The sequence below is a fragment of the Nylanderia fulva genome, unplaced genomic scaffold (genome assembly GCF_048542155.1).
Source record: "Nylanderia fulva isolate GAGA-0341 unplaced genomic scaffold, ASM4854215v1 Scaffold1, whole genome shotgun sequence".
NCBI classification, from domain to species: domain Eukaryota; kingdom Metazoa; phylum Arthropoda; class Insecta; order Hymenoptera; family Formicidae; genus Nylanderia; species Nylanderia fulva.
Genome location: NW_028189192.1, coordinates 1,095,933 through 1,121,491, shown reverse-complemented (window position 1 = coordinate 1,121,491; position 25,559 = coordinate 1,095,933). Strand labels below are relative to the sequence as shown.

At 42.8% G+C, this 25,559-nt stretch overlaps 2 protein-coding genes and 2 long non-coding RNA genes across 7 annotated transcripts in view; 2 read left to right on the top strand and 2 right to left on the bottom strand.

Moving 5' to 3' along the window:
- Positions 1-14,082, bottom strand: part of ACC (acetyl-CoA carboxylase) — a 17,800-nt gene extending 3,718 nt beyond the window's left edge. The window contains exons 1-10 of one of the 4 annotated variants that reach the window (XM_029313834.2): positions 13,641-13,705; positions 12,119-12,650; positions 10,754-11,036; positions 6,202-6,322; positions 5,687-6,017; positions 5,207-5,504; positions 4,908-5,121; positions 4,495-4,828; positions 3,950-4,410; positions 21-3,872 (exon numbers count right to left, since the gene is read on the bottom strand). In XM_029313834.2, the coding sequence (XP_029169667.1) occupies positions 21-3,872; positions 3,950-4,410; positions 4,495-4,828; positions 4,908-5,121; positions 5,207-5,504; positions 5,687-6,017; positions 6,202-6,322; positions 10,754-11,036; positions 12,119-12,152 (5,928 nt within the window). In that variant the 5' untranslated portion in view covers positions 12,153-12,650; positions 13,641-13,705. Of the gene's footprint in view, positions 1-20; positions 3,873-3,949; positions 4,411-4,494; positions 4,829-4,907; positions 5,122-5,206; positions 5,505-5,686; positions 6,018-6,201; positions 6,323-6,858; positions 11,037-12,118; positions 12,651-13,252; positions 13,269-13,640 lie in introns of those variants that run through there. The other 3 variants (XM_085485273.1, XM_029313836.2, XM_029313835.2) reach the window with 3 other exon arrangements.
- LOC146725284 (uncharacterized) lies at positions 13,479-15,082 on the top strand. Its single transcript, XR_014925345.1, has 2 exons — positions 13,479-14,443; positions 14,711-15,082. It is a non-coding gene; the product is annotated as an uncharacterized LOC146725284 (long non-coding RNA).
- On the bottom strand, positions 14,623-17,250 carry LOC114939528 (uncharacterized). Its single transcript, XR_003821261.2, has 2 exons — positions 15,822-17,250; positions 14,623-14,948 (listed from the first exon to the last, which is right to left on the bottom strand). It is a non-coding gene; the product is annotated as an uncharacterized LOC114939528 (long non-coding RNA).
- CdGAPr (GTPase-activating protein CdGAPr) lies at positions 16,036-25,559 on the top strand. The gene is given in 10 exon segments (XM_085485371.1): positions 16,036-16,190; positions 17,611-17,808; positions 18,267-18,404; positions 18,524-18,931; positions 19,048-19,378; positions 19,462-19,795; positions 19,887-19,953; positions 19,955-20,803; positions 21,235-21,661; positions 21,664-25,559. Coding segments are annotated over 9 exon segments (4,617 nt in total). The 5' UTR covers positions 16,036-16,190; positions 17,611-17,736; the 3' UTR covers positions 23,655-25,559.

The window sequence follows — 25,559 nt, the reverse complement described above, 5'->3', positions numbered from 1 at the left end:
AAATAAATAAAAGCACTCACGTGCCACGATCCTCGGTCGAAGAAGCCGCTCTCCCAATTCGATTCGCTGCAGTGTCTGCCTTCTAGCATCCACCTTGGATCGTAGGCCGTCTTCGTGGGCATATAAGCGATTTCACGATCGATCGGATCCGTGATGGGCAGGAGAATCGGTAACGAGGCGCCCTTGTTCCTGGGGAAGTAAGTGAGCCACTTCAAGGCGGTCGCGACTCCGTCCATGTCCCGGGCATCGGTCGCGTGAGACACCCCGTTGTTGTGCATAATTTGAGTACCGCCTAGCTGATTATTGCTGGCGTAAACCTCGCGACCCAGTACGGCGTTCAGCGCCCGGTAACCAGTCAGAATAATGTGCGAATTCTCGATCTGTATCACCCTCTGGCCGAGACGCACCAGATAACTGCCGATACCGATCGCGCGGCAAGACACTATGGAGATGGTGATGATCTCGTCGTAAGCCCGGGACGTTTCGCCAGCAATCAGACCAGCGTACTTGAGATTTTCCACTCCTAAGCCGTCGTCCTTGCCGATGATGTCCGTGATCCTGTAACGGGACTCGCCCGCGGGATCCTCGATCAGCGAGGCCTTGACCGAGTTGAAAGACGCCAAGCGCGTGTAATCATCCGGTGTGAGGTAGATATACTTGAAGCCCTTCTCCGGCTCGTTCTCGTCCTCCCACGCGATCCTGAAGAGGGCCTTTACCTCTTCGGCCAGACCGATACGGGCGCCAGAATTGGCGGAGAAATATATCCGCGGACATCTGAGCTGCCTCGCCCTTTCGGAAGCTCGGCAGAACAGCAGATCCTCGCGTATTCCAAACGAACCTATCAGGTACGTGAGATCATTGGCAATGAGTATGACGTCCCGACCGTAAGGATACTCCGGGGTGCGCAGGGTCAATCGCCAGGCGATCATGCCAACATCGTTCTCACCCGGTAATCGCTTCTGCTCGACCAATTGTTCTTCCTCTAACACCAACTCCGCCACGTCCATCACCGGATTGGGGATCACGATCGGATTCTGACCGTCGTTCAGTGGCCTCTCTTCCACGTATTTCTGCCACAATTTCTCGACTTGTTGCCGAAACATATCCGGCAGGTCGTAGACGTAAGTCGTACCGGCGCTCTGCGCCTGGAACCTCTTCGCCTGGAGATAATCCTTAGTCAGATACGGTGTAGAGATCGGTAGCCCGTGCATAGGTCCCGGCCTCCAATTGGCCGCGTTCGTCGATGTGGGTGGATAAGACTCGAAACGGATGATACCCGTCTTGGGATCGGTAGCCTCCGTGTAAAGATGCAAGTCGATGCTGTAACCGCTGTCGTTGGCGATGCAGAGGCGCACGTTCGAGGTCGGTTTTCCTGGTGCGGGCCTTATGGTCATCTTGATCTCCGCCTGCCGCACGTGCAGCTTCCACAATCTCGGACCATATCGCAACACCATACTAGTCACGCTCTCCTCTATTCTATTCGGATCCATAATAACCGTGGGTACGAAGTTCAAGAAGATGTGGTTGCACTCGGTGCGCTTCGCGAGAGGATGCGAGAACGCGACCTCCAATTCGTCCATAGCCTCGAGGAGGACGCGTTCGCCCTCGTTGTGAAGATAATCGAAGCTCGCCTCCTTCGTGATGAGATCGGAGTGCCGTATAATCGAGCGGATGAAGAAACGATAATCGGTAACTTGTTGACCCTTTGCGACTTTGGCCTGGCCTAGATACAGATGCATCTTCTGATTCGACGTCGGGAGGGCCTCGAGATCGTATGTTCGCATGCGATTCAATTCCAATTGGAAGGCGCAACCGGGTTCAAGGTGCCGATAGATCCTGTCCTCGACGAAACCCTCTCGCTGACGGAAGGTGAAGAACTTGGGGAACTGTCTCCTCTTGAGCGCGGCGAATGTCACTCTGCGGATGCCACGGTTTATCAATTCTTCCTTGTTATTGGCGCACCAGTCTCCAAACATTCGGGCCATTGTGGCGTCATCCTCGGTACCGCTTTCCTTGACTGCGATACTCAATATGTGAACTGGTTCGGCGGACTCCCTGTCATTGGGCGTCGCCACTGCCGTCGTGGCTGACGTTCCGTCCGCCGCCATGCTCAAGGACACGTTGATGGACGTGCTGTGCCGCGATTCGCTACCCGCAGCGTCCACCGCCTCCAACAATTTCGCTGACACCATCGGCGTAGGGCTCGACAGATCGTCCAACATATCCAAGACCTCGTCCGCGTATTGACTGAACTGCTCGAGATCCTGGAAAGCCGCCATCGCACCGGCTCTGTAATCCACCAAGGATTGAACCTGACGATTTGGATGATTGCTGGGTAAAACGAACTGGAAATATACCAGCGGCATCTCACCGGACAGCTCCAGGTGTTGCAAACACGTTAGATCGTAGCTGATGTAAGCTCGTCGCACGTACACTTCCAAGGCGGCGTTACACACCGCACGATTAGTATGATAGAAGAAATCATGAAGAATGTCGAAGATGGATGTTTCCGAAAGAATAAGCTTCTGCAAGTTTTCCGGATGAAAGTCGTGCCCGTACATATCCACCGCGGAGAGAAATATAGACTCCATTTGATTGTGTCTGAGCTCGTAGGCGGGTTGATGAGCGGCGATCAACACTTGTCTGGCTCTCAGCGCTACGCGACTGTGTTCTGTTCGATTCAGGCTAGTCAGTTCGGTCAACGTGCTTGAGAGCTCGTCAGTAAGACCGGGCTCGTTGGCCCACAAGTGATCGATCAGCATAGTAACCAAGACATTCTTCTTTGTCACTTGATTGTGACTGAAAATCATACCAGTGACCGTCGCCACGTCGTCCTTGTACTTCTCTATCAGTGCGGAAACGCATTTGTCATAATGACCCTGCTGGAACTGGCTTTCGACCAAGTAATACTGTCGCAGTAATTCGTGCACCGCGGTCTTCATTCGACCACGTATGCCGTTTCGATATCTCTGTACCAGTTGTACGATAGCTTGGGTCGTCAAGAAGAATACATCGCGCTCGGCTCTTTTCGACAGAGTTGCTGCATGCGTGTCAATCACGGCGGCGATCTGTTGACTGGGAAACTGGGCTAAGATTGACGTGATATTTCGCTCGTACAACGACATCAATTTGCGAATCTTCTTCTCCACCGAGATGGGAATCCGGCCGGATATCGTTGCAATTACCTCCTGCAGTTCCAGTAACGGTAAGTTAGGATCGCGCAACGAATACATGAATTTCTCGATTAACTCACGCAAACGTGGCAAATGATATGGATCCGGCAAACAATAGCCAGCCAATGTATTTTCCAAAGCGTTTCGATACTTGGAATGGAGATGATTTAATTTTTCCGGCATGGAGAGCACCGCTGCCGCTAGAAACTGTCCCGTATATTCTTGCGCTTTCGTCACCAGTGACGGATCGTCCAGGTCAAGATGCGCGATCAGAGTACCAGCTTCCAGTATAGCGCCAGGTCGCTTCACGTAAAAGACGCTACCTGCTTCGCTGGCAGTAACGGTCATGACCATTTTCATCACTTCGATTTCGGCGTATGCCTGACCGGTGCCCACGTGGCCGCCGTCTTCGACCAAAAAATTAATCAACTTTCCGGCCGACGGTGATCTTAGCAAAGATGGATCGTTATCCTTTTCGAAGATGCATGTCTGATTTCCTATCATGATTCTGTAACGATCCACCTCTTCTCGCATGTAAGTCGTAAGACTCGCACCGTCCAGCGAAAGCAGCAATCCTCCGTCTGACATGCGATGGATCTCTACCTCTTTGTAAGAACCGTTCATCACAAGGAAATAGGTATTGGGACCAGATTTGGCAGCTTGCACTTTGTACTTGTATCCATCGTTGATAAGCTCTACCTGCAACGTATAGTATAATGAAATATTTGTTGGAAAACGCACACAAGCTTATTTCCAAAGTTATTCAAGAAACTTACGTCGACAACATTGTCTAAATCGTTGCTAGCCTGTATTTGGCCCTTTTCCAGGGCCGTCTGAAATCCGGTGAAAGCGGCCGTGATCGTTCTATCGGCGATATGAAGTGCTCCGCAGGTGACAGCCAGCAAAACGTCCGGCTTATCGCTGCGGACACGTTCTGCGATCAGCAGGTCGAGCCAAGCGGTGTCTATGTTATTCTGTTGAAAGGATTCGGTTTCCAGGAGAGTGATGAGGTATTCAACTGTGGTCCTAAAATCGCCCCTGATACTTAATTCTTTCAGAGCTATGACTAAATTTTCTCTAGCCTGATTGCGGTTTTCACCCCACGAGAAACAATGACCGAATTGTGAATCAGCGAATTCGTGAAGTCCTCCTGAAGCACCGACCGAAAAGTAACCCCATACGTTCTTGGATGATCGAAAATTCAACTCCTGCACCGTGCCGGAACTCGGTTTAAAGCCTAAAAAAATCCACGCCGAGTTATAATTTATACACGCTAAGAATCATCATACACTAAATATAAAAGAAAAAAAAAAGATTTTACCTTCGTCAGGATTTTCGCTGGTAATTCTAGCTGCTATAACGTGGCCCCATGGTTGAGGTTTGTGACGTGGCTGATCAAAGTCGATCGGATTATCGCCCCAGGGGGTCTCTCCATACAAGAGACGTATATCCTTGATGTGGTGTAACGGCAAACCCATAGCTATTTGCAATTGAGCCGCTGGCAAGTTCACGTCCGACACCATCTCGGTACAGGGATGTTCCACTTGGAGACGCGGATTTAGCTCCAGAAAATAATATCTGCCGGATGTGTCATATAGATATTCTACAGTACCCGCGCTAACGTATCCCACCATTTTTGCCAGTCTCACAGCGGCCTGTAAGAATTTGGATCAATAGAGCAACCAATCAATATCAAAATTAATGTCAAGGTAGTAATCAACGGTATTCATTTACCTTTTCCATCTTTTCGAAAACCTCTGAGTTGGCGATTACGGCCGGGGCCTCTTCGATAATTTTTTGGTGCCTCCTTTGGATAGAACAATCGCGTCCAAACAGTGATATCGCGTTGCCGTAATTATCAGCTAGTAATTGCACTTCCAAGTGACGAGCGCATTTGGCCAGTTTCATGATAAATATCGGCGAGCCGGGTATTTCAGTCTGCACTTGTCTAAATATTAGAAATCCTTGAAATAGAAACGGATGCAAAAAAAGATCCTCTTCCGCGACTGCGGCGACTTTGAAGAAACGTTTACCTGAACAAAGCGGGTAACTCCTCGGCGTTTTCAACTTTCCTGATCCCTTTACCGCCGCCACCCTCGCTCGCTTTCACCATGATCGGGAAGCCAATCTTGTTGGCAGCTGCTAAACACTCCTCTACAGAGCTGACGCATCCCTTCTTGAAAAGTTCCGATGATATCTTAATCTTTTTCCCGCTGTAATGCGCTGTCAATTCCGATCCTGACCAAGGAAGAGTCGGCACTTCTGCAGTTTGAGCGACTATGCTAGACGCGATTTTGTCACCTAACGCCCACATGGCTCTCTCGGATGGTCCTACAAAACAAATATAAGAGAATGTAAACCGGTGTAAAACATTTTGCAGAAAACTTTATATTACAGGACGATTAATTTAAATAAATTCTTGTACAATATTCGATATACAGCTGAAGAGAGAGAAAATAATAGACGCGTTTTTCTTTTCATTAAAATCCGGTTTGATATATCTTTTTTTATACCAATGAAGCAGATGTTATTTTTGTGGAGTAGTTCCGGAAGTTTCGGATTTTCCGAAGCGTGGCCCCATCCTGCCCAAACTGCTTGGACCTGAGTACGTATCGCGATGTCGACGATCAATTCCACGTTGGCGTAATTGTTGTTGTTGGTTCCACCAGGTACTGGCACGTAATGATCTGCCATTTTGATGTACTCCGCGTTCGCCTTCAGATCTTCCGGCGTGACCATCACCACAAAACGCACAGCCCTCTCGTTCTTAAACATCTCGTACGACCATCGTCGAATCGAGCGCATGCATTTGACCGCAGCGATGCCATTGTTGGCGATCAGCACCTGGAAACAATCCCATATAAAATCTCATATAAAGCTGTTAAGAGTAACAGCACATCCGAAAGATGTTCAGAGAATATTCAAAGAACATCCAGAGAACACCCAGAGAATATTTTACATTAGTTGATGTTTGACCATTTTCTCTTTGCGTTTTAGGCTGCTCTGAATGTTGTTTAGAGTATTTTACCTTGTTGATCACTTTGGTGCCTCCGAAACGATGAACAAACTCCTCGGGAGTCGCAACAGTGAAGTCCTTCTCTTGCCGATTTTGCGCCAGAATCATCACCGTACCCTGCGACATGCTGGGCCTGTCAAATCAAAATTTTTATATAAGTATGATTTATATATTATCATAATTTTTGTAATTACATCTATATATAATAAAAATTATATTTAATTTTATATATATATGTAGGTACACATATGGTCTCATTTTATTTTTGACATTCAACATGAAAAGGTTTCCAGATATTTAACTGCCAAATATAAAATGAAATATCCTGTGTGTACATAAAATAAGAATATAATATTTTTAATATATATTAATTACATTTTAAGTGCGCATTTAATCATTATAATTTTTTCACAAATTACGTGTAATAAATTTTTGACAAGATGAAATAATAAAAATCTTTCATCTTGCCAAAAGGATATAAGTTTGGCCTCTATAATTGTCACTCTGTTTTTACAGTCAATTCTAGTAGTTTTCGATCGATTCTCTCAATTCCGATTACTTTTTCACAGAGTATCGATTAAAATTTTCTTTTTCGCGACTCTCGCATGTCAGTCTGTGGCGTTCTTGTAAGCCATTTGTCTGTGCATCGGCAAAATAAAATGTGATTACGTTTCTGAACCCAGTGACGGACTCGCTTGCTCGTCCTTCGTGTCCTTCACCTCCTTCGTTTCCTTCACCTCCTCGTGCATGTCTGGCGGTAACTCATTCTTCACGTTTATTAGATTCATTTTAGACGCCATGCGCGCCAACAAATTGTCCGAGCTCTTCCAGTTTTTATCCTTCTCCGAATTCTCCGCCAAAACGAATCTCTTCATCCGCTTCTTCATCTTGACTCTCCGAAACTCGAAACGGGTTTAAATAAGCTCAAGATCCCGCCTCCGAAACTTAACAAATACGCGAATAATCGGACGGTTTCAAATACAATCAGCGAATCAAAGGCTCATTATAAGCTCATCAACTTGACTTTGGTTCTCGTTTGTATATGAATGACACGAGAAATCCGACAAAGACAAATATTAAAGACGCGGAATATTTTTCTAATACCAATCAGTACAACCTTGGAATATATATCGACTATCTCGAGTTTTACATTCAGAGTCGTATCTTATGTGTACTAATAATTACATCATCTTTATGTCGTCGTAAAATATTATCGTCGTCATTGACATTGCAAGATTAATAATATTGCAAAAAAAAAGGACAGCGAGAAGAGATAGAACAAATCTTTGAAAATTGAAAATCACTCGCGTATGATGTGAAAAATAAACGAAGCAAAAATTGTCCTCCCTGATGAAAAGGGCTATAGACAGCCAAGGAACAAACAATTGTTAATCATGCATTATAAGAAATGACAAGTCGATTCTTTTTAAATGCGAGCCGCCAGTTATCGTTAGTTATCGTAAGCGGAGAACATTTTTGCACCGCGACTCGTACGTCAGGTTTTTACCACGCGTCGTTTGAATTGCAAAATTCCATGTACTTGAACGAAAAGGGAGATTGGAAAGTAAAACAAAAATGAAAAGAAAAAAGAGAAAACGAAATAAACGAATGCGTAACACTTATCGTAACGTTGACCGTCTTGTTAGAAAGGCGAGCGAGCGTTCACTGACGAGTGCAGGTTTCTATCCAATTGACTATTCTTCATCGAGACACCACAAGAATTCCCCTACCTTTTTAGGCTTATGATACTTGTGAGAAGAGACACGTATGATAATTTTTTTTTTTTTTATAGACAACCTCAAGAGACAGGAAGAAAAATGGGAGGTGTCAACCGGTTGTAACTCTTTTAATTTTTCGCAATTAAGTATTATTACATGACACGCGGAAAAATTTACTTAATACAAAATATTCTTTTTCCTCTGATACATATATTTCCGATAAATGATAATTAGTCGCTCGCTAATTACTATACGATTACATATTACTTGATTCGAGGTTGTATGTCGTTCGTTGATGTCATATAAAAATGAACGAAAATACTTTTGATTAATTTAATTCTCGAAAGGTTAATATTATAATAAATATTAATAATAAATGCAATTTTTTATCGAAGTTTCTTGAAATGTCAATGACTTCTTTTTTAAATATATAAAATTGTATAATTTTGTTTAAATCAGTTAATTAGGAAGAGTTCTCTATAATTCGACTGGAGTTTCGCATTTAGAAAGAATCAAATTATTATTCTTATAACACTTAATAAATTGTTTTTGATAAAACTGATTTTCTCAAATTAGAGGAAAATTTTTAATTTGAGAAAATTTATTTTTAAAAATTTATACAATTTTATTTAAAAAAAGATGTCGATGACTATCGAGAAATCTCAAAAATCGCGAGTAATTCTTTTAAATATCTCATATTTCCACGTATCAAAATATTTGAATTAGGTAAAAAAAAAAATGTTAGTGTTTAGAAAATATCTTATACTTTTGACACGTAATATGATCTTAAAAAATATTCGTATACTTTTACTTGATTTTAATTTTTTTAAACGGATTTTCTCAAATTAGAGGGAAATGTTTAATTTGAGAAAATTGATTTTTAAAAAATTATACAATTCCATTTAAAAAAAGATGTCGAAGATCGCAAATAATTCTTTTATATATCTCGTATTTTTAAAGATTAAGATATTTGAACGAGGTAAAAAGAAACGTTAGTGTTTAGAAAATATTTTCTACTTTTGACACGTAATATAATCTTGAAAAATATTCGCCCACTTTTACTTGCTGATCTTAACATTTTAATTAAGGTGTTCATATAAGAATCCGTCTGTATGTACATCGTGCAAAATAAAATGTAAGACGTGGAAAGGATTGCATAACAACTCGTTGTATCGAAATTGATCAATATGACATTTCAGAATATGCTTATCAAGCTTATTCGCGCGCATGGACGGGGAGCAAAAAGCTATCGTCATCAATTATATATTAAAGCGAAATTTGAAGGTCTTAAAAAATTTTTTTCCTCCGAATCCCTCCGTTTTCTCTCCTCCTCATGCGATACGACGCGTTACGCGTGTTTATGCTAAAACGATAATGAATAAAGATTACGAATTCGTATACTGCGGTTGCGCTCTCGTGCTCTGAGAGGACTCGAAGCGCAAATGGATATATGTACGCAAATGTTACACAATATTTTCTCCATCCGCGATATCTCTTCAATTTAAAAAATGCGATTTTTCGATTCGAGTCTTTCACTCTTCTGAAAATTTCGTTTTCGCCTTTTCTTTAACGAAGGTCTGCGACCTATATCAAAGGTCGCGTCCTATATATTTACGCCTTTTACCTTATTTATACACTTGCATAATGTATATGTAAAGAGAGAAAAAAATAGCTTCATGTGTTATCAGCTGTTTGAGATTATTTCGTGATTCGTTAATCAACGTAAAGTCGAATTCGCTAAAAATTCGTACGAAAAAATTAAATTTTAATTTTAATTTTTAAAAGAGACAAAAACATTACTTCTTAATATAGATAATAAAATAGGAAGACTTTTTGGGATCCTACGTATGCACGATTCATACACATTCTATTTTTATTCTATTTCATCTTTTAATGTATTACTATTTTTATAGACATACCTACTTCTTTTATAGTTTCTGTTTTTGTTTTTTTTTTGTTATGCAGTCACTAAAGTGGAACTATGAAACATTTAATTTCAAACTAACAAAAGCTAATCGCGCTTTTATATATATTTCATTTGATTCTTATTAGAACCCTTTTAATCAAGATTGACATATTTAGGGCCTTTTCGTTTTATAAATCTTTTCTTTCAACACCGAATATAATCGTATTTCCTCGCGCATGGAAGCTTGTCTTTGAATATTCAAACATTTAATGTCAAGGGGTCGCAGAGGTGAAAAAGATTTACAGTGCTAAAGAGAGAATACGTCCACGCATCGTTCGAATTTCCTCACTCCACTGCCCCCCTTCTCATTCATGTCATCTATTCATAAATACAGTGATGCTTACGCTCGCTTGCATAAGCATTGTGTAAAAATTTTACAGATTTTTAGATATCACCCTCCCAATACTTCAAGTTTATCTAGATGGCGGAAACAAAACGTATCGCCGATTTTTCCAACTTCTTAGTTGGATAAGTCTATTTTTCCAGCTTTTTGATAAGTTTTACCCGTTTAAGTAGTTCATATTTTCGTATTTTTTGAGATAAGTTCCAAAGTAGAGAAGGTATACCACTTATAGCCGATTTTTCCAACTTCTTAGTAAGTTTTACCCGACAGGTAGCATATTTTCGTCTCTTTTCAGATAAATTCTAAAAAAAGAGACGAAGATACGCTACCTGTTGGGTAAAACTTACCAAGAGTTGGAACAACCGGCTCTTAAAGGGGTAAAACTTAACAAGAAGTTGGAATAACCAGCTCTTAATAAAATCTCTTACGAGGGAAAGAGAAAGAGAGAGAGAGGGAGATCCAGGTCTGACCTAAAGAATATCTCAAATCCACTCGTGTGTAGCAGGAAAATATGACGGAAACACGTTGCACAATCACCTGAGACGCTTACGGCGCTCTACCAATCCTGGCACGACATTGTTCTGCACCTGCAGATTGGCGCTATCGTTCCTCTCGCTCGGGAAGCTATCCTCGATCTCCTGCACCTCGCTAGGGTCGGGATCGGGATCGGGCTCCCCGACGACAAAGCTCACCGGTGCCTCCGACATCTCTCTCGCGCGAACGTCCGTTCCCGGGGAAGAACCGACGTGTTCGATGATCAGCTGACGATGATCTTCCGTCGAGGAATCGGACTCCGTTCCTTCCGCGCTCTCCGCGTTACCTTCAAAAACACAATCGATATACGTTCGATCAAGCAGGCTCGAAGGATGACTTGCGAGACGCTTCACTTCGGAGGTGACAAAATCGTCTCCCCCTCGAAGAGGGTGTTACAATTTCAAGAAGTGGCTCGATGAAAGAAAGGGGAACAACACACATATGTCCGTTCGAAGGACATCGAGAGGATGCCCTGTAGATATCCTCTTTTGGATATGTTGGGCTGTTTGGGAAAAGAAACAAGAATGGTGTAACACACCGTCACTACCTCATTTTTTCTTAAAAACGAGGATAGACACGGTGTGTGCATGATGAAGGATCTACTTTTCCAACTTTTTGATAAGTTTTACCCGACAGGTAGCATATTTTCATTTCTTTTCACATAAGTTGTAAAATACAGATGAAGATATGCTATCTGTCGGGTAAAATTGACCAAGAAATTGGAAATATCGGCCCTAAGGGTCTATTTTTGCAACTTTTTAGTAAGTTTTACCTGTTTAAGTAGCATATCTTCGTTTCTTTTCAGATAAGTTCTAAAAAAGAAACGAAGATATGCTACCTATTGACTAAAACTTACCAAAAAATTGGAAGAACCTAGGGGTCTATTTTTCCAACTTTTTGGTCAGTTTTACTTGTTTAAGTAGCATATTTTCGTTTCTTTTCAGATAAGTTCTAAAAAAGAGACGAAGATATGCTACCTATTGATTGACTAAAACTTACCAAAAAATTGGAACAACCTAGGGATCTATTTTTCCAACTTTTTGGTCAGTTTTACCTGTTTAAGTAGCATATTTTCGTCTCTTTTCAGATAAGTTCTAAAAAAAGAGACAAAGATATGCTGTCTCTCAAGTAAAACTTACCAAGAAGTTGGAAAAATCGGTTCTAAGGGTCTACTTTTTCAACTTTTTAATAATTTTTACTCGTTTAGATAGCACATTTTCGTCTCTCTTCAGATAAGTTCTAAAAAAGAAATGAAGATATGCTTATCTATTAGGTAAACCTCATCAAAAGTTGTAAAAATCGGGCCCAAAAGAGGGGAGGAAGAGGAGGGAGAGGGAGACAGAATATTAAATGAATGAGAAGAAATACCGAAATATAGGGACTCCAGAAGACGGCGTAGCATGCAGCCTAGCTATGTTTCTTCGTCTCGGCGTCACTTAGTCTATCCTCCCACGTCGAGTGACATCTAAGAATCCGGAGCTACGTACGTTGTTCCGGTTCCTTAATTTCCTCCTGATGAAGTCGACAGCCGGACTTCGCGATTAGGACGTCCAAGATTGGATCACGCGCGCCTCGCCGACTCGCCCGAGAGTGCGAGTCCAAGTTGAAGTACGTAGTCGTAATAACACTGAGGCGGTGGCGCGATATATCGCGACGAAGCGGACACGAGGCGAGCGTCAAGTGGGTTCAAGGGTCGTTGCGTCACGTTGGCCCCGGTGGTGTCACGCAGGGTCCCGCCAATCCCGAGGTCATTTCACGATGATTTTATCCTTTGCACGCGACTCTTTCGTGCATCGGATGTCGCACCATCTCGTCGTCATCTCGCTGATCTTCAATCCGTCGAGAGGAGAATCCCGAGCTGATCATCCCCGAGGGCTCTCGGAGGCGCGTTTACAATTCCCTTAAATTTTTTTTTTTTTTATTTCAAGTTCGAGTCGACGAACAGATGCTCGCGTATTTTTTTAAGTACAATAGTACTCCCGCGAGTCTGCGTCTCGTATTTATATGTATTTTCATCTTCAAGGACTGCAGTTAGAAAAAATACTACGCACCGTGTGTGCATAGTTTGACATGTGACGTAATTTGTTTTTAAATTTTCCGTGGCGCTATTTCAGAAAAATAAATTATTCTCTCTGCGTATATACATATGTACACATATATGCTCGTAAGCGTGAATAAATAAAGAAATTGAATTTTCATTATCATTGAACGCGAGCTTGCATATATTTATGCAAATAAGAGTAAAAGCCGATAGGAGGACGCATAATTCCATATGAAAATGGAAATATATATAAATTAGAATATCCATCAACACGAGTAGAATTGAGAAATTCTCAAGTCACCTGGATGCGCTTGCGCATGCGCGCGTTTTACGCGAAAATTATCGCTCGCGAAGAATGACCATTCATTATCGATAGCGCGCTCAATTAACGGCGTGATTTAAAAAAAAAAAAAAAAAACGAAAAGAACCTAATTAATATACGTTATCTAAAAAATTCTTACATATTTCACTTCTCATTTCCACTTTCTCTCAAAAAGAATTCACGCTCCATTCGGAAAAATCTCTTCGTGTGTACTTACTTCGTAAATGTTTACATCGCGTTCTATAGATTTTCGCGAGCGAGGCTGTCGAGGGAAAAAAAAAGGATAAACGAAGCGCGCGCCGCGATTGGCCGGCCGGAATGTCAGGCGACGCGCCGGCGACGCTGATTGGCCCGCGTGACGCGGCGCGATCCGCCGTTGCGTGCAGCTTTTGGGAGCTCCGTCGACGTTTCCTCACGGGCGGATCTCACTCGCAATCGGCGTGATCCCTCGCGTTCTCCGCCCTGGGCGCATCCGCGCGAATCTCCCTCGCTACATTTCAGCGTAAACATGACCCACGCAGACTCACCGGTGACGAATCTTGCGCGGCGGAGTGGCCCGCTCCTCCTTGAGGTTAGGTTCGGCCCTTCGTTCCTGTTCTGTCATTCGAGTCGCGAGCTGTCACGCTTGGTCCCCGGGAAAGGCCCGATTCTCCGGAGGTGGACACGGCGTCTGTCACCCGCTTCGAAGATCTTTTATTTTGATTTCGTGGTTCTTTAATTTTTTTTCCACTCTTCCTCGTCGAATCTCGACCGCGCGGACGTTCCTGGACGACAGGACGTCACGTACCGTTTCTCACCGCGCGATTGTAACTTTTTTCTTTCTTTTTTTTTTTTTTTTTTTTACTTCCGCGCACGACCTCCTGGTCCTTCACTTTACGGAGAAACGCGATACAATTTCACGTGAGTATCGACACTGTTCTACCTCGATTTCCTCCTCTCGCGCGGACTCTCGACTTCTCGTCGAGTTTTGCGCTCGTTTTTATCGGTCGGCGAGGTATTTTTCGTGCAGGTCGGCCGCAGACAGGTGTCGCGAGAACTCGGCCAGATTATCGCAAGCAGCGACCAGAGGTCAGGATTTGACAGGCGCCGTACACGTGATCATATATATTCAATTTTCGTACGAGAAATCTTTAAAGAAAAAGAAAAATATATTCAAATTCCTTATTTCTTTTATTATATTTTTTTAATGTAAAGATACGAAACGTCAGTTTTTTGTATTCCATCAAGTTTCAGAGAAGAATATGTATTAACATCTTCACACAACAAATATATATATATATATATATACGAAGATATATTCCTACATTTGGATTCTTCTCTTCGTTTTCTTGTAAATAATCTAATATTTATTATCTAATAATAATAATTTATTATATCTTAATTATAAGTCTAAAAATAAAATAGCTGTATCTGTGGTTTTTGTTTACATTTTTCTAATCTTGTTATTTTTGATTGTAAGACAGAAATCTTTTAAAAACTGTTGTTGAATGTATTATTAATAATAAATCCTTATGTAACATCACATTTAATTCTTATCTTGTTATGTCAACGTAATAACAACAATGATGTATATGTATATAATAGTTTGATATCACAGGTTAAATAAGTCACATCGCAGAGGCATAGACAGGATATAAATTAGAAGATGGGCGACAAATCTGAGGACAATTTGAAATTTTGTCCAATATTGAGCTCTGCGTTAAGTAGAATCATTAAGAACACAGTAAACGACGAATTTCGAGATGAATGTTTCAAGGTGTTGAAGGCAGACAACAGTCTTGGTGCGCAAACAGCTCTTGCAGCGAATTTATCATCCATTATTGTGTCCCAGTTTACTGAAAAAAGAAAGAAGAAAAGCACGAAGAGTACAACAGATGAGAAAACTCAGTAAACATTTGCTAATTTAATTACATCATTCTTTGTTTGCACTTTGCCTCTCTATTTAATGAAGAGATATATAACAATAGAAGTTTTCCAATAAAAAAAAAAATATATAATGTTATACAATTGGCTGTCAAATAGAAAATATTTTCTATTTGATAATCAATCTTGTTTATTTCTTGGAAAGCTTTCATTGTAAATGTAAATTATAAATTAATATCCCAGCAAACGCATATATAATAAATATGCAATATAATTAGAATTAAAAAATAAAATGTCAACATTCATGACAGATGTATGAGAGAACTCAGTAAACATTTACTAATAATTTAATTACATCATTCTTTATTTGTTTACACTTTGTCTCTATTTAGCAAAGAGATATATAGAAGTTTTCCAGTAAAAAAACAAATATATATAATGTGATGCAATTGGCTATCAAATAGAAAATGTTTTCTATTTGATAATCAATCTTGTTTATTTCTTGGACAGCTCCCATTGTAAATGTAAATTATAAATGAATATATTCTGTCGGATAAAAAAGTATTTTCACTTTAAACTAATAATTAATATATTAATTAAACAGGTAAAATTGACCAAAAAATTGGAAAAATAGACCCCTAGGTAGTTTCAATTTGGTAAGTTTTAGTCAATCAATAGATAGCATATCTTCGTCTCTTTTTTTAGAACTTAGAAAAATAGATCCCTAGGTTGTTCCAATTTTTTGGTAAATTTTAGTCAATCAATAGGTAGCATATCTTCGTCTCTTTTTTTAGAACTTATCTGAAAAGAAACGAAAATATGCTACTTAAACAGGTAAAACTTACTAAAAAGTTACGAAAATAGACCCTTAGAATCGATTTTTCCAATTTCTTGATCAATTTTACCCGACAGATAGCACATCTTCATCTATTTTTTACAACTTATGTCAACATTCATGACAGATGCGTGAAGTTAGGTGCATAAAGTTAGATCAGGGTTAGGCTTACGCTAGGTCAGGGGTAGGGTAGGAGTAGGTGGATAGAGGTAGGAATAGATAAGGTGAGGATAGGTGGGTAGATATACATAGGTCGGTGGGTGGGTGGCGCAACATCGAAGGAAGCGTCTTCGACAGAAGAGATCCAGAATCCCGCGGAAGGTTAACGGTGCGGTTCCCAGCACCCTGACGGTGATATGCGGCTTGGAAGAACGACGAGGTAATCCACCCTGGTCCCGACCCATTCTCGACATCGTCGCCTCGACGAGCGCAGCAAATGGAGAGACATCCGGCCGCCAGCGGTTCTCAAAATCAGGAGCGACGTGTCGAGCGGGTATCCTGCGCTTCTTCGTCTCTCTCTATCTCTCTCTCTCGGACCTTAGTAGAGCGGCATCAATCCGGAGCTTCGCGTCGACCCATCCTCTTCCCCTCTTCAGGGTACATCCTCGTTCGAGCGTGCGCGACGTTCGGGCGTTGGGTGTGAGGCTGGAAGAGAGAAAGAGAGAGATATCGCTCGTGACATAATAGCTCCGTTATTTCCCCCGTGCGAGAAGATTTAGTCCACGCAGCGGCAGAGGAAGAAGAAGAAGAAGAAGAAGAAGAAGGAGAGACAGAGAGAGAGAGAAGGGATGAGGAGGAGTTGCGGAACCCAGCTGTTCTCTCTCGCGCAGACTTTTGCCGGTGTGTGTCCGAGACATCGTCGCCTCCTTCCTTCGCTCCAGCCGCGATGTAAATATACGCGTATCGTATCGCGATGTTGCGAGACTCGCGTGGATCCGCTATACCTTATTACGGTGCAGCCTCGCGAGCCGCTAATCTCGGCATATGGCCGTGTAATGACGAGTTTCACGCCGAAAACCGAGGAGGGACTCGCCTCGATCTTGAGATATTAAAAGCTTAACCCTATTTGTACGTCTCTGAGTGTGCGTGCGCGCCTGTGTGAGTCTCTGCTCTCTGTGTGTATGTGTGTGTGTGTGTGCTTTTCGGGTTATTGGCACTTTCGCGCGTACAATAGACTCGCCTTCCTCGATACGCGACGTCGTAATTGTTCCGTATATCCGATCTCGGACGTAGAAGAGTCGAAATTACAGATCTGTAATTCGACTGGATTCAAATCAAAGCATCAAAGTGGAGAATTATTGTTGGAGAGATGACGGAGTGAGAGAAATCGCAAATATGTTTATCCGACTTGGTTGAGACGTTCCGGAACTGTACTTGGAATTTTTTTTTTTTTGCTTAGAATTTCACTCTGTATTTTTATTTTTGTGTATGTGTGTGTGTGTGTGTGTGTGTGAGAGTTACATTGCATGTAACGCGAAGTATGGCGAGCCATACACGCACTTGAGAAAAAAAGGGTCGCAACCGGATCTCGTCTCAATTCATGAAAAACAGATGTTTCCTGCGCGAACACATATTCGCAGACGTATTCGTCGTAGACGTCAGTGTTGTTAATTTTTTTCAGAATTTTTTATCAGTTTTTTACTCCATTAATAATAATCTGTCATTTGGAGAAAGCACATTGCTTACACAAATAATGGAGCATTGAAAGCGAGCATTCTCTGGAGGTTGCGGATGAAACATCTATTTGATATTTTTCAGTGAGTCTTACATCTGAAATAATAATGTTACGTCTCTTTCAGAGAAACTGCGGGAGAAGCAATGGCTAGATTGAGAGGGATGTAAAAGCTAGCTGTCATTGCGGCAAACCGGGTCAAAGATCTGGATCCTCCTCCTCCTCGTCCTTCTTCACGCAGAGGCTAGAAAAGATGCCTGGACCGTCGACGCAGGAGAGACCCCGTGCACATCGGCTCACAGACATTGAGTCGCAGAGTGCAAAGGTATCAATAATTTCATCTAAAGTATTATACATAGTCGTAGATGAAGTTTGCGGTAGAATTCACAACACAAATCAAGCTGTCTTAATCAAGCGTAGATGAATCATACACTAGATTGTGATAGATGTGTTCTCTGATCCAATTTTATCCAGTTACAGTTTGATAGATTTGTGCAATTTGTGTAAAATTAGATTTGCGCAATATATGTCATTCAATTTTGAAAGTAATTTGCATCAATTCATTGAATTTATAATTTATATCTATTATTTACACAGGCTAAGAAGTTGAACTTTAATCAGTAATATGTAAAATTATTTAAGGGTTTTTTACTTCCCTCTTTATCTCGCATTTGGGTTTTATTAGCTTCTTTTTACTTATCCTAGATTCTTATTGAATATATACTTTACTATAAACTTGGAAAAATTTAACGTCAATTAATTTTTCTGTGAATGGAATTGCAGGGTCTGGGTGGTAATCGGACGGACGACTTCAGCACACCCGTCAGCTCCGGCAGCAACATGAGCAGTATCGCGCGCTTCCCGAAACTCGACGAGTGCGCTCACTTTCATTACGAGCACGTCGAGCTGAGTACTTTGGAGGTAAGATAACAGATAATAGATAAACGCGCGATAACAGATAATAGATAAACGCGCGATAACAGATAATAGATAAACGCGCGATAATGCGGAGAATACATGAGATATGATTCTGTTTTTAGGTTTCCATCAACGAAGGATCTACCAACGATTCGGAGAGTTATGCCGTTCGAATAACGTCCGGAGATGCGTGCTGGACGCTACAGAGGTCTTACGACAACTTCGTCATGTTCGATAAGCAACTGCACCGTTGCATATTTGACAGAAAATTCTCCTCCTTAACGAAGCTTCCAGATGTTCGGCCAAAAAATGCCTGTGATATATTGAAGGATTACTTGAGTCGGTTCTCGCAATTGAATCACGAGGGTCTAAATTGCGGTCCGGTGTTGAACTGGTTGCAGCTCGATAATCGGGGAAGAAGAATCCTGGTGCCCGAGTCGGATTCCTGTCCTATAAATACCCCAGCCGTCGCCGCGGCATACGCAGTGAGGCCTTACACCGCTCAGGCACAAGATGAGATCTCGTTCCAGGTAATTTCTTCGGCCAAGACGCTTTTGCTTATTCTTGGAGCACATGTAGTTGGTTAAATCGCGACGACGTTACTTGGGCGATGACTAATCGAAGCGTTGATTTACTTGACAAACAGGTAGGCGATATGATATCCGTTATAGACATGCCACCGGCGGGAGAAAGCACGTGGTGGCGTGGAAAGCACGGCTTTGCGGTTGGATTTTTTCCAGCCGAATGCGTTGCCGTGATCGGTGACAAGGTACCACGTCACCTGACGGTTTCGACGACAGTCAGATCGAGATTACCGGTGAAACCTGTGCTGCGGAAACACGGCAAACTGATCGCCTTTTTCAGATCCTTTATACTAAATCGGCCTTCGAGGAGAAGATTGAAGCAATCGGGGATACTGCGGGAGCGCGTGTTCGGTTGCGACTTGGGAGAACATTTGCTAAACTCTGGTCAAGATGGTATGTATTTTCATCATACTTTTCATAGATATACATTATCAATTGATGCAAAAGAAGCGAAAGGGATTATTTATTTTTCGCAGTGCCTACCGTTTTGACGTGCTGCGCAGAATTCATAGAGAAACATGGTCTGGTCGATGGTATATATCGTCTTAGCGGGGTAACTTCCAACATTCAAAAATTGCGAAACGCTTTCGACGAAGATCGGGTCCCGGCGTTGCATTCTGATGAGAGCATACTGCAAGACATCCATTCGGTGGCGTCGCTGTTAAAGATGTACTTTAGAGAGCTGCCGAATCCGTTGTGCACGTATCAGCTTTACTCCACCTTTGTTAATGCGGTTCAAGCTGGCAGCGACGCTGAAAGATTAAGACGAATGAGAGATGCTGTTAGAAAGTTACCGCCACCTCATTACAGGTATTCGTTTCGTTTCTCACTTTCACACATTTCACGCGTCGATGTGTGAATTGACAAATTAATCTTTAAATTAATCTTTGTACACGTACAGGACACTAGAATATCTGATGCGTCATCTGGTAAGGGTAGCCGCGCGTGGTTCGGAAACAGGTATGACCCCCGCGCAACGTGGCCATTGTTTGGGCGCCGAATTTGTTGAGATGCAAGGAACTGGAAGTGGGCGGCGTAGCTGCTCTTCAAGGTGTCGGTGTGCAAGCGGTCGTGACGGAATTTCTAGTCTGCTACGCGGAGCTCATATTCGGGGACGGTCCTGTCGGTAGACCAAAGTCATTGGCAATCACCACATCGGCGCGACTGCTCACTCTGGAGGAGGCGCGCAATAGAAGCCTCAGGGGTGAACCTGATTATATAGAAGTGGGAGCAGGTCCGGCCGGGTTGCCGTTGCGCTATCACACAGTCATAGAATTGCCTCGCAAGAGAAATGGTTCGAAGCGATCACCTTCCCTAAATTGGAGGGCGTTGTTCGGCAGAGGGGCCGTGGGCAAAACGAGACAGATTGGTGGAACACCACCGCAAGTGGAAACAGTGCCAAGTTCCTTAAACTCTCTGCGACGATTGAGACCGGTCAAGAGCGCCGACAGTTTGGACGGCGAGGATGGCTTGGGTCCTCTCCTGGGAGGACCGCCTCCGACCAGACCCTGCGGTCACAGTCGATCCGTTTCGCACGATTCGTACTTTGATCACTTGGCGGACGCGCCCAACGCACCCTCACCGCTAGATCTGTCGGAGATACAACTCAATTTCGATTTAGAAGAGCGAGAGATGAGGATGCTTTCGGAAGAGGAAGGTGGCGGAGTGGCGTCGGTGGAGGCGTCGCCGCGTCGGCAAAGAAACGAGGGTCAATGCGCCACAGCCTCTGGTGGATCCAAGAGAAAACGATCTCGCTTGGAAGAAAGATTGCACTGCGATGTCGAGCTGCGTTTCATAGACAGCCAAAGTCCCGATCAGGTAAAGTAGAGTTAGTTTACTACTCTAAATCGTCATTTACGCACAAAACACACATACATATACTGTATAAATGAATATACATTGATGTAAAGAAAATTGTTGTTTTTAAGAAAAAATATCTAATTTGTAACTAGCAGGAAAAACAATTATATGTTTTCTTTACACTAATTAATTTTCCTCATTATTTCGTACATAAAAGAATTGAGATAAAATCGGTAAATGAATATTTTACACTTTAATTTGATATAATTTTACATAAATGATGAAATATTCATTTTTCGATGATCTTATCCTAATAATTTTCATATACAAAGTAAAGAGAGGAATCAATTAATGTAAAGAAAATACAGAATTGTTTTTATTAAAAAATATTCAGCTATTGCAATTATATGCTTTATATATACATAAATGCATTACACCTAATCTTTCAGGTGATGGTATCGACGAATGCGGATATACACAGCATCGACACCCCGTCTCCGTTGCCAACACCAGGCTACTTACCGTTACTATCCGAAGCCTCTACACCATTAACACCTGCCACGTTGCAGGGCACGTCTCATTCCGCATCGCCAATGGGCAACAGTCCCAGAATAAGTTTTCGAAGTTTCACTCTGCCGTTGGAAATCGGTGATGAGCGCGATGGGAGCAGCGCGAACAAGTTGAAGGAAACGAGCGTGCCGTCTTCGGAGAAGCTATCGGACCCTAGCCATAGATTATCAATAAACTTGGAGGATCGGGATAGGGGATTAAGATCGTCATGCGAGAGGACTATGATTTGTGACAGCCACGTAAACGTAACCATGTCGCTTTCCAATGTTGAAAATCAGGCCACGAGTCAGTCGAGTGCGATTGCTTCCATTTTAATAACACCATGGAGATGACGTCATGTAACAGGTTGTCTTCGCTATGCGGGGAAACCAAATCTAGTGGAATTATCGTATCTCGCAAGGACGATTCTGTCAAGATCTCGTCCAAGTCGTACGACGAAAAGACGACGAGTGCGAGGAAGGAACGCGACGAGACTACCGATTCCTCGGATAATAATCTTGGCACGGTAGCCGATTTGCCGAGATTGCCGTCATCCAGCACGACCGATCTCGATTCTCCGATGTCCTGCGAGCAAACTCTGCAGGAATTGCAAGACTCTGGATTTGTAATCTGCGACGACTCCGATAAGGTGTTCAGTAATACGGAGAATCCGCGGGTGGCGAGCGGTAGCAACGATTCCGGCGACTGGGTGATCATCGGAAGAACGACGACCGGTTCCCTGGCGACACCCATCAGCGAATCGACCAGTCCTAACGATCCCTTTTCGGAAGGTGGCGCGAATCCAACGACATCTCCGGATTCCGAGGCGTTGTTGGAACTGACGTTGACCTCGAGCGCCGATGCGTTCCGCATCGGAGTCGACGACGCGAAATCGGCAGGTCGTATAACGACACGGGAGAGCGAGAGGATGGTACTCGACGTTACGGATACGAAGAAGTACGTGAAGACTCACGGACACGAGCGGGAAGACGGCGCGAACGATCCGCAAACGAGCTTCGACCTCGTAAACGAGGGCAATCTCTCGGACGACTCCTGTTCTCGGTTGCGCGATCGAGAGAACGGCAATCGTTACTCGTGCGTGATGACGGACATAGACTCCAATCAGGAATCTAACGCGAGGGAGCAGCAACAGCAGGTTCGCGCGTGTTACATCGAGGCTGACAACGCGAATGTATTTGGTACCAATCGGAACGAGGCGAGCGACGAGGAAAAGGAGACGGAGACCTTCAAGAACTATTACCGTCTGTCGCGAGATACGAGTTCCCTGCACCCCGTGAATCACCCGAGATTTTCCTCGGACAAGTCCGAGGACGAACGAAAGAAGAGTACGGTTTCCATGAGCCAGGGTGACCGTGACGACAACGACCACTGTTCGAACGAACTGTCAAAGAAGTGCCAAAGTTTCGGATACAATAATACGCAGAACAAACCGCAGACTAATACGCAACAAGTACGTAAATGCGCTTCCAAACGTAGCGACGAGGCTCACAAGTGCGTGGCTGCCAGCTTGCAGACTAATCAAATTCAAGATAACGTCGAGATGAGAATCCCTTCGGAGAACGCGGCCGAACCCTGCGAGGTTGCGCACGCGCCGGAAGGCGCGTCCGAGCTGATGGAACGGACGCTGGATGCCCCGAGCACATTTTCCAACGCCTCGTCCCCGACCGCCGTCGACGACGCGGTGGTTCTACGAGATACTGCGGCCATTTTGCAGGAATTAGCTCTACAGAGATTATCCGGAGGCGCTGCTCTGGGAAACGCGTCCGCGCGGAGGAGATACGAGAGCGAGACCGTCCGGGATCGCAGAAGCTTCGATTCGGAAATCGGCCGGGAGATTGTCCGAGAGAGAAGGATGAGGCAGGAGCTAGACACCGCTAGAGGCAAATCCGAGGAACCGTCTTCGCATCTGCCGCCCTGTTTGCGGGCGCGTCACGCGAGAGTAACCCGAGCGGCGTTGAGTCGTTCCCTGGACGAGGCCAAGTTCCACCGGATGACGGGAGAGATCCCGACCTTGTCGGTGAAACAGACGTCCGAGGACGCGCAGCAGCACTGCTCCACCCCGAACGTCGGCGGCGCCACGGAGAAGATTCAGCTGAGAAACCTCGGCGGCCTGGATCTGGGCGACCCGCAGTGCAGAGAGAGAATCGAAAAGTACAAAGAGGAGAGGAGGATGTTCCTCAGGGACAAGTATCGATCGGAGAGCTTTCGCGGGATCTCGTCCAAGGCGACGGAGGACGACAGCGAGCAGGCGCTGTTGAACAGGTTGAAGCAGAGAGCCTCGAGACCGTCTCTTCATTGATCAACTTCCTTGATCTTGCTCTCTAAAGTAGTATAAATAAGTTTCAAGGGGCAAAGTTAATGTGTGGAAAATTGCGATGCAATATTCATTATCTCTACCCGCATTTTAGACGAGTGACAAATTATATAGATGCGATCAAATTCTACGATCTTTCTCCCAATTGTCGCATAATTTTTTTAATTCTTTTTTCAAAGCAGCGAATATACAGGGCAACTAATTAGAACGAAACATCGAACAAATATGTATTTAAACGATATAATAGAGATAATAATTCGCGTTACCTTTCTTAAAAGAATTCCACACACAACTGGTATATATTTTTATTGAATTTATATCCATTGTATAAGAATTCACGCTAAAACTTGTCGGCTTATTTGTACTACTCACGAATGTCCCTTGCATTCGACGGCGATGTTACGTCTGCTTTTGTTGCGAGCCAATTGAATCGCTTTCACTCGTATCTCATCAGGTGCCGTTGCGAATGATGAGTGAAGTTATGACGAGGATGATGAAACATGAGTAGTTTACTCGATCCATGACTCGTTTTCGCCATTGTTAGCTGAATTCTATGAACGCTTTTAAAAGCTGATAATTTATTACAAACTCAAAGAAAGATATTCACTTTTATTATTGTTAGAACTTTTAATAACGGTTCTCTGTAATTATTATTATTATTAATATTATTATTATCATCTTTGATTTTTTTTATATTTACTTGTATTCTTTGTACTGTTATGCTAGAGCGAACATGTATAATCGGGTTGATGCTTTTTGTATGCACCAGAGTCAACAATTTCGCCTGCAATGGCTTCTTATCACGTCAAGATGCAAAACGTTTCACTCACCTGTTGCTTTCATACGCTGCAAATATAATACAGTTTATAGAAAAAAATAGAAAGATATATCTTTTAAAAGTTTTCATTTTTCTTCTTAAAAAAAAAAGTTTATGAATCACGTAAAATCTGGTTCACATTATCTGTTCCAAACATAGCTTCCGAAATAGTGTATTATTTCATGGGAATAATTGTTGACGGGAAAAATATAGCAAAAATCGTGCGCTGAAGATCTCGGGTACATACATGAAGTTTGATTAGTTTCAAAAATGTATTTACGCGCTTACGACGCTTATAAATAGAGCGTTTCAATGTTATATTCTAATTGTGGACTGGTCCATAATGATATCTTTTTTTCTGGAAATATGTTAATATTTTTCTCTCGGTTAATTAATATGTACAACATATTCTTATAACGAAAGCGCGCTTATTGATGATAAAAGGCTTGCTTGAAATCAAGATTACTATCGAGACTAAGCAGTTCTCTTAAAAATAAGATATATCTTATCCTAGAGAGAGAAAGAAAGAAAGAGAGAGAGAGAGAGCGAGAGCGTATCGCGCGTCGTTGTATGTGGCCTCGCGTCTTTTTTTTGTTTTTATTATTATTAAGTTGCAATTATTAAGCAGTAGTTTCACGTTTAGCTACCTCACCACTCATCTCATCGCTATTATAAAAATGTGACGTCGCGCGACGCTCGGTTGTATTTTACAGCTTTATTTATTTTTAATCCAGCGAATTTAATCGCTTGTTCCCTCCCTGAGAAAAAGAGAACAAATGGTATTTTTATCCGCGAATATTTTCTTTTTTTTCTCTCTTTATAAAGATATAACGCGAATGCGTTTCTTCTTAGGTGACGGTTTGAGAAAACCGTCCGTTTGACAAGACTGTTTTTCTTTTTTTTTGGCAACAATTTTATCGAGTATGATTCGTGCTCTTATTATTGCCGTATTATAATAGACTTATTGTGCGAACAAAGGCGCATATATTCTAATTTCACTACTTTCGAGAGCTTTCGCGCATACGCTCTCCAAAAAAAAAAAAAACGCGTTTTGATCTCCCAGCAAATACTCG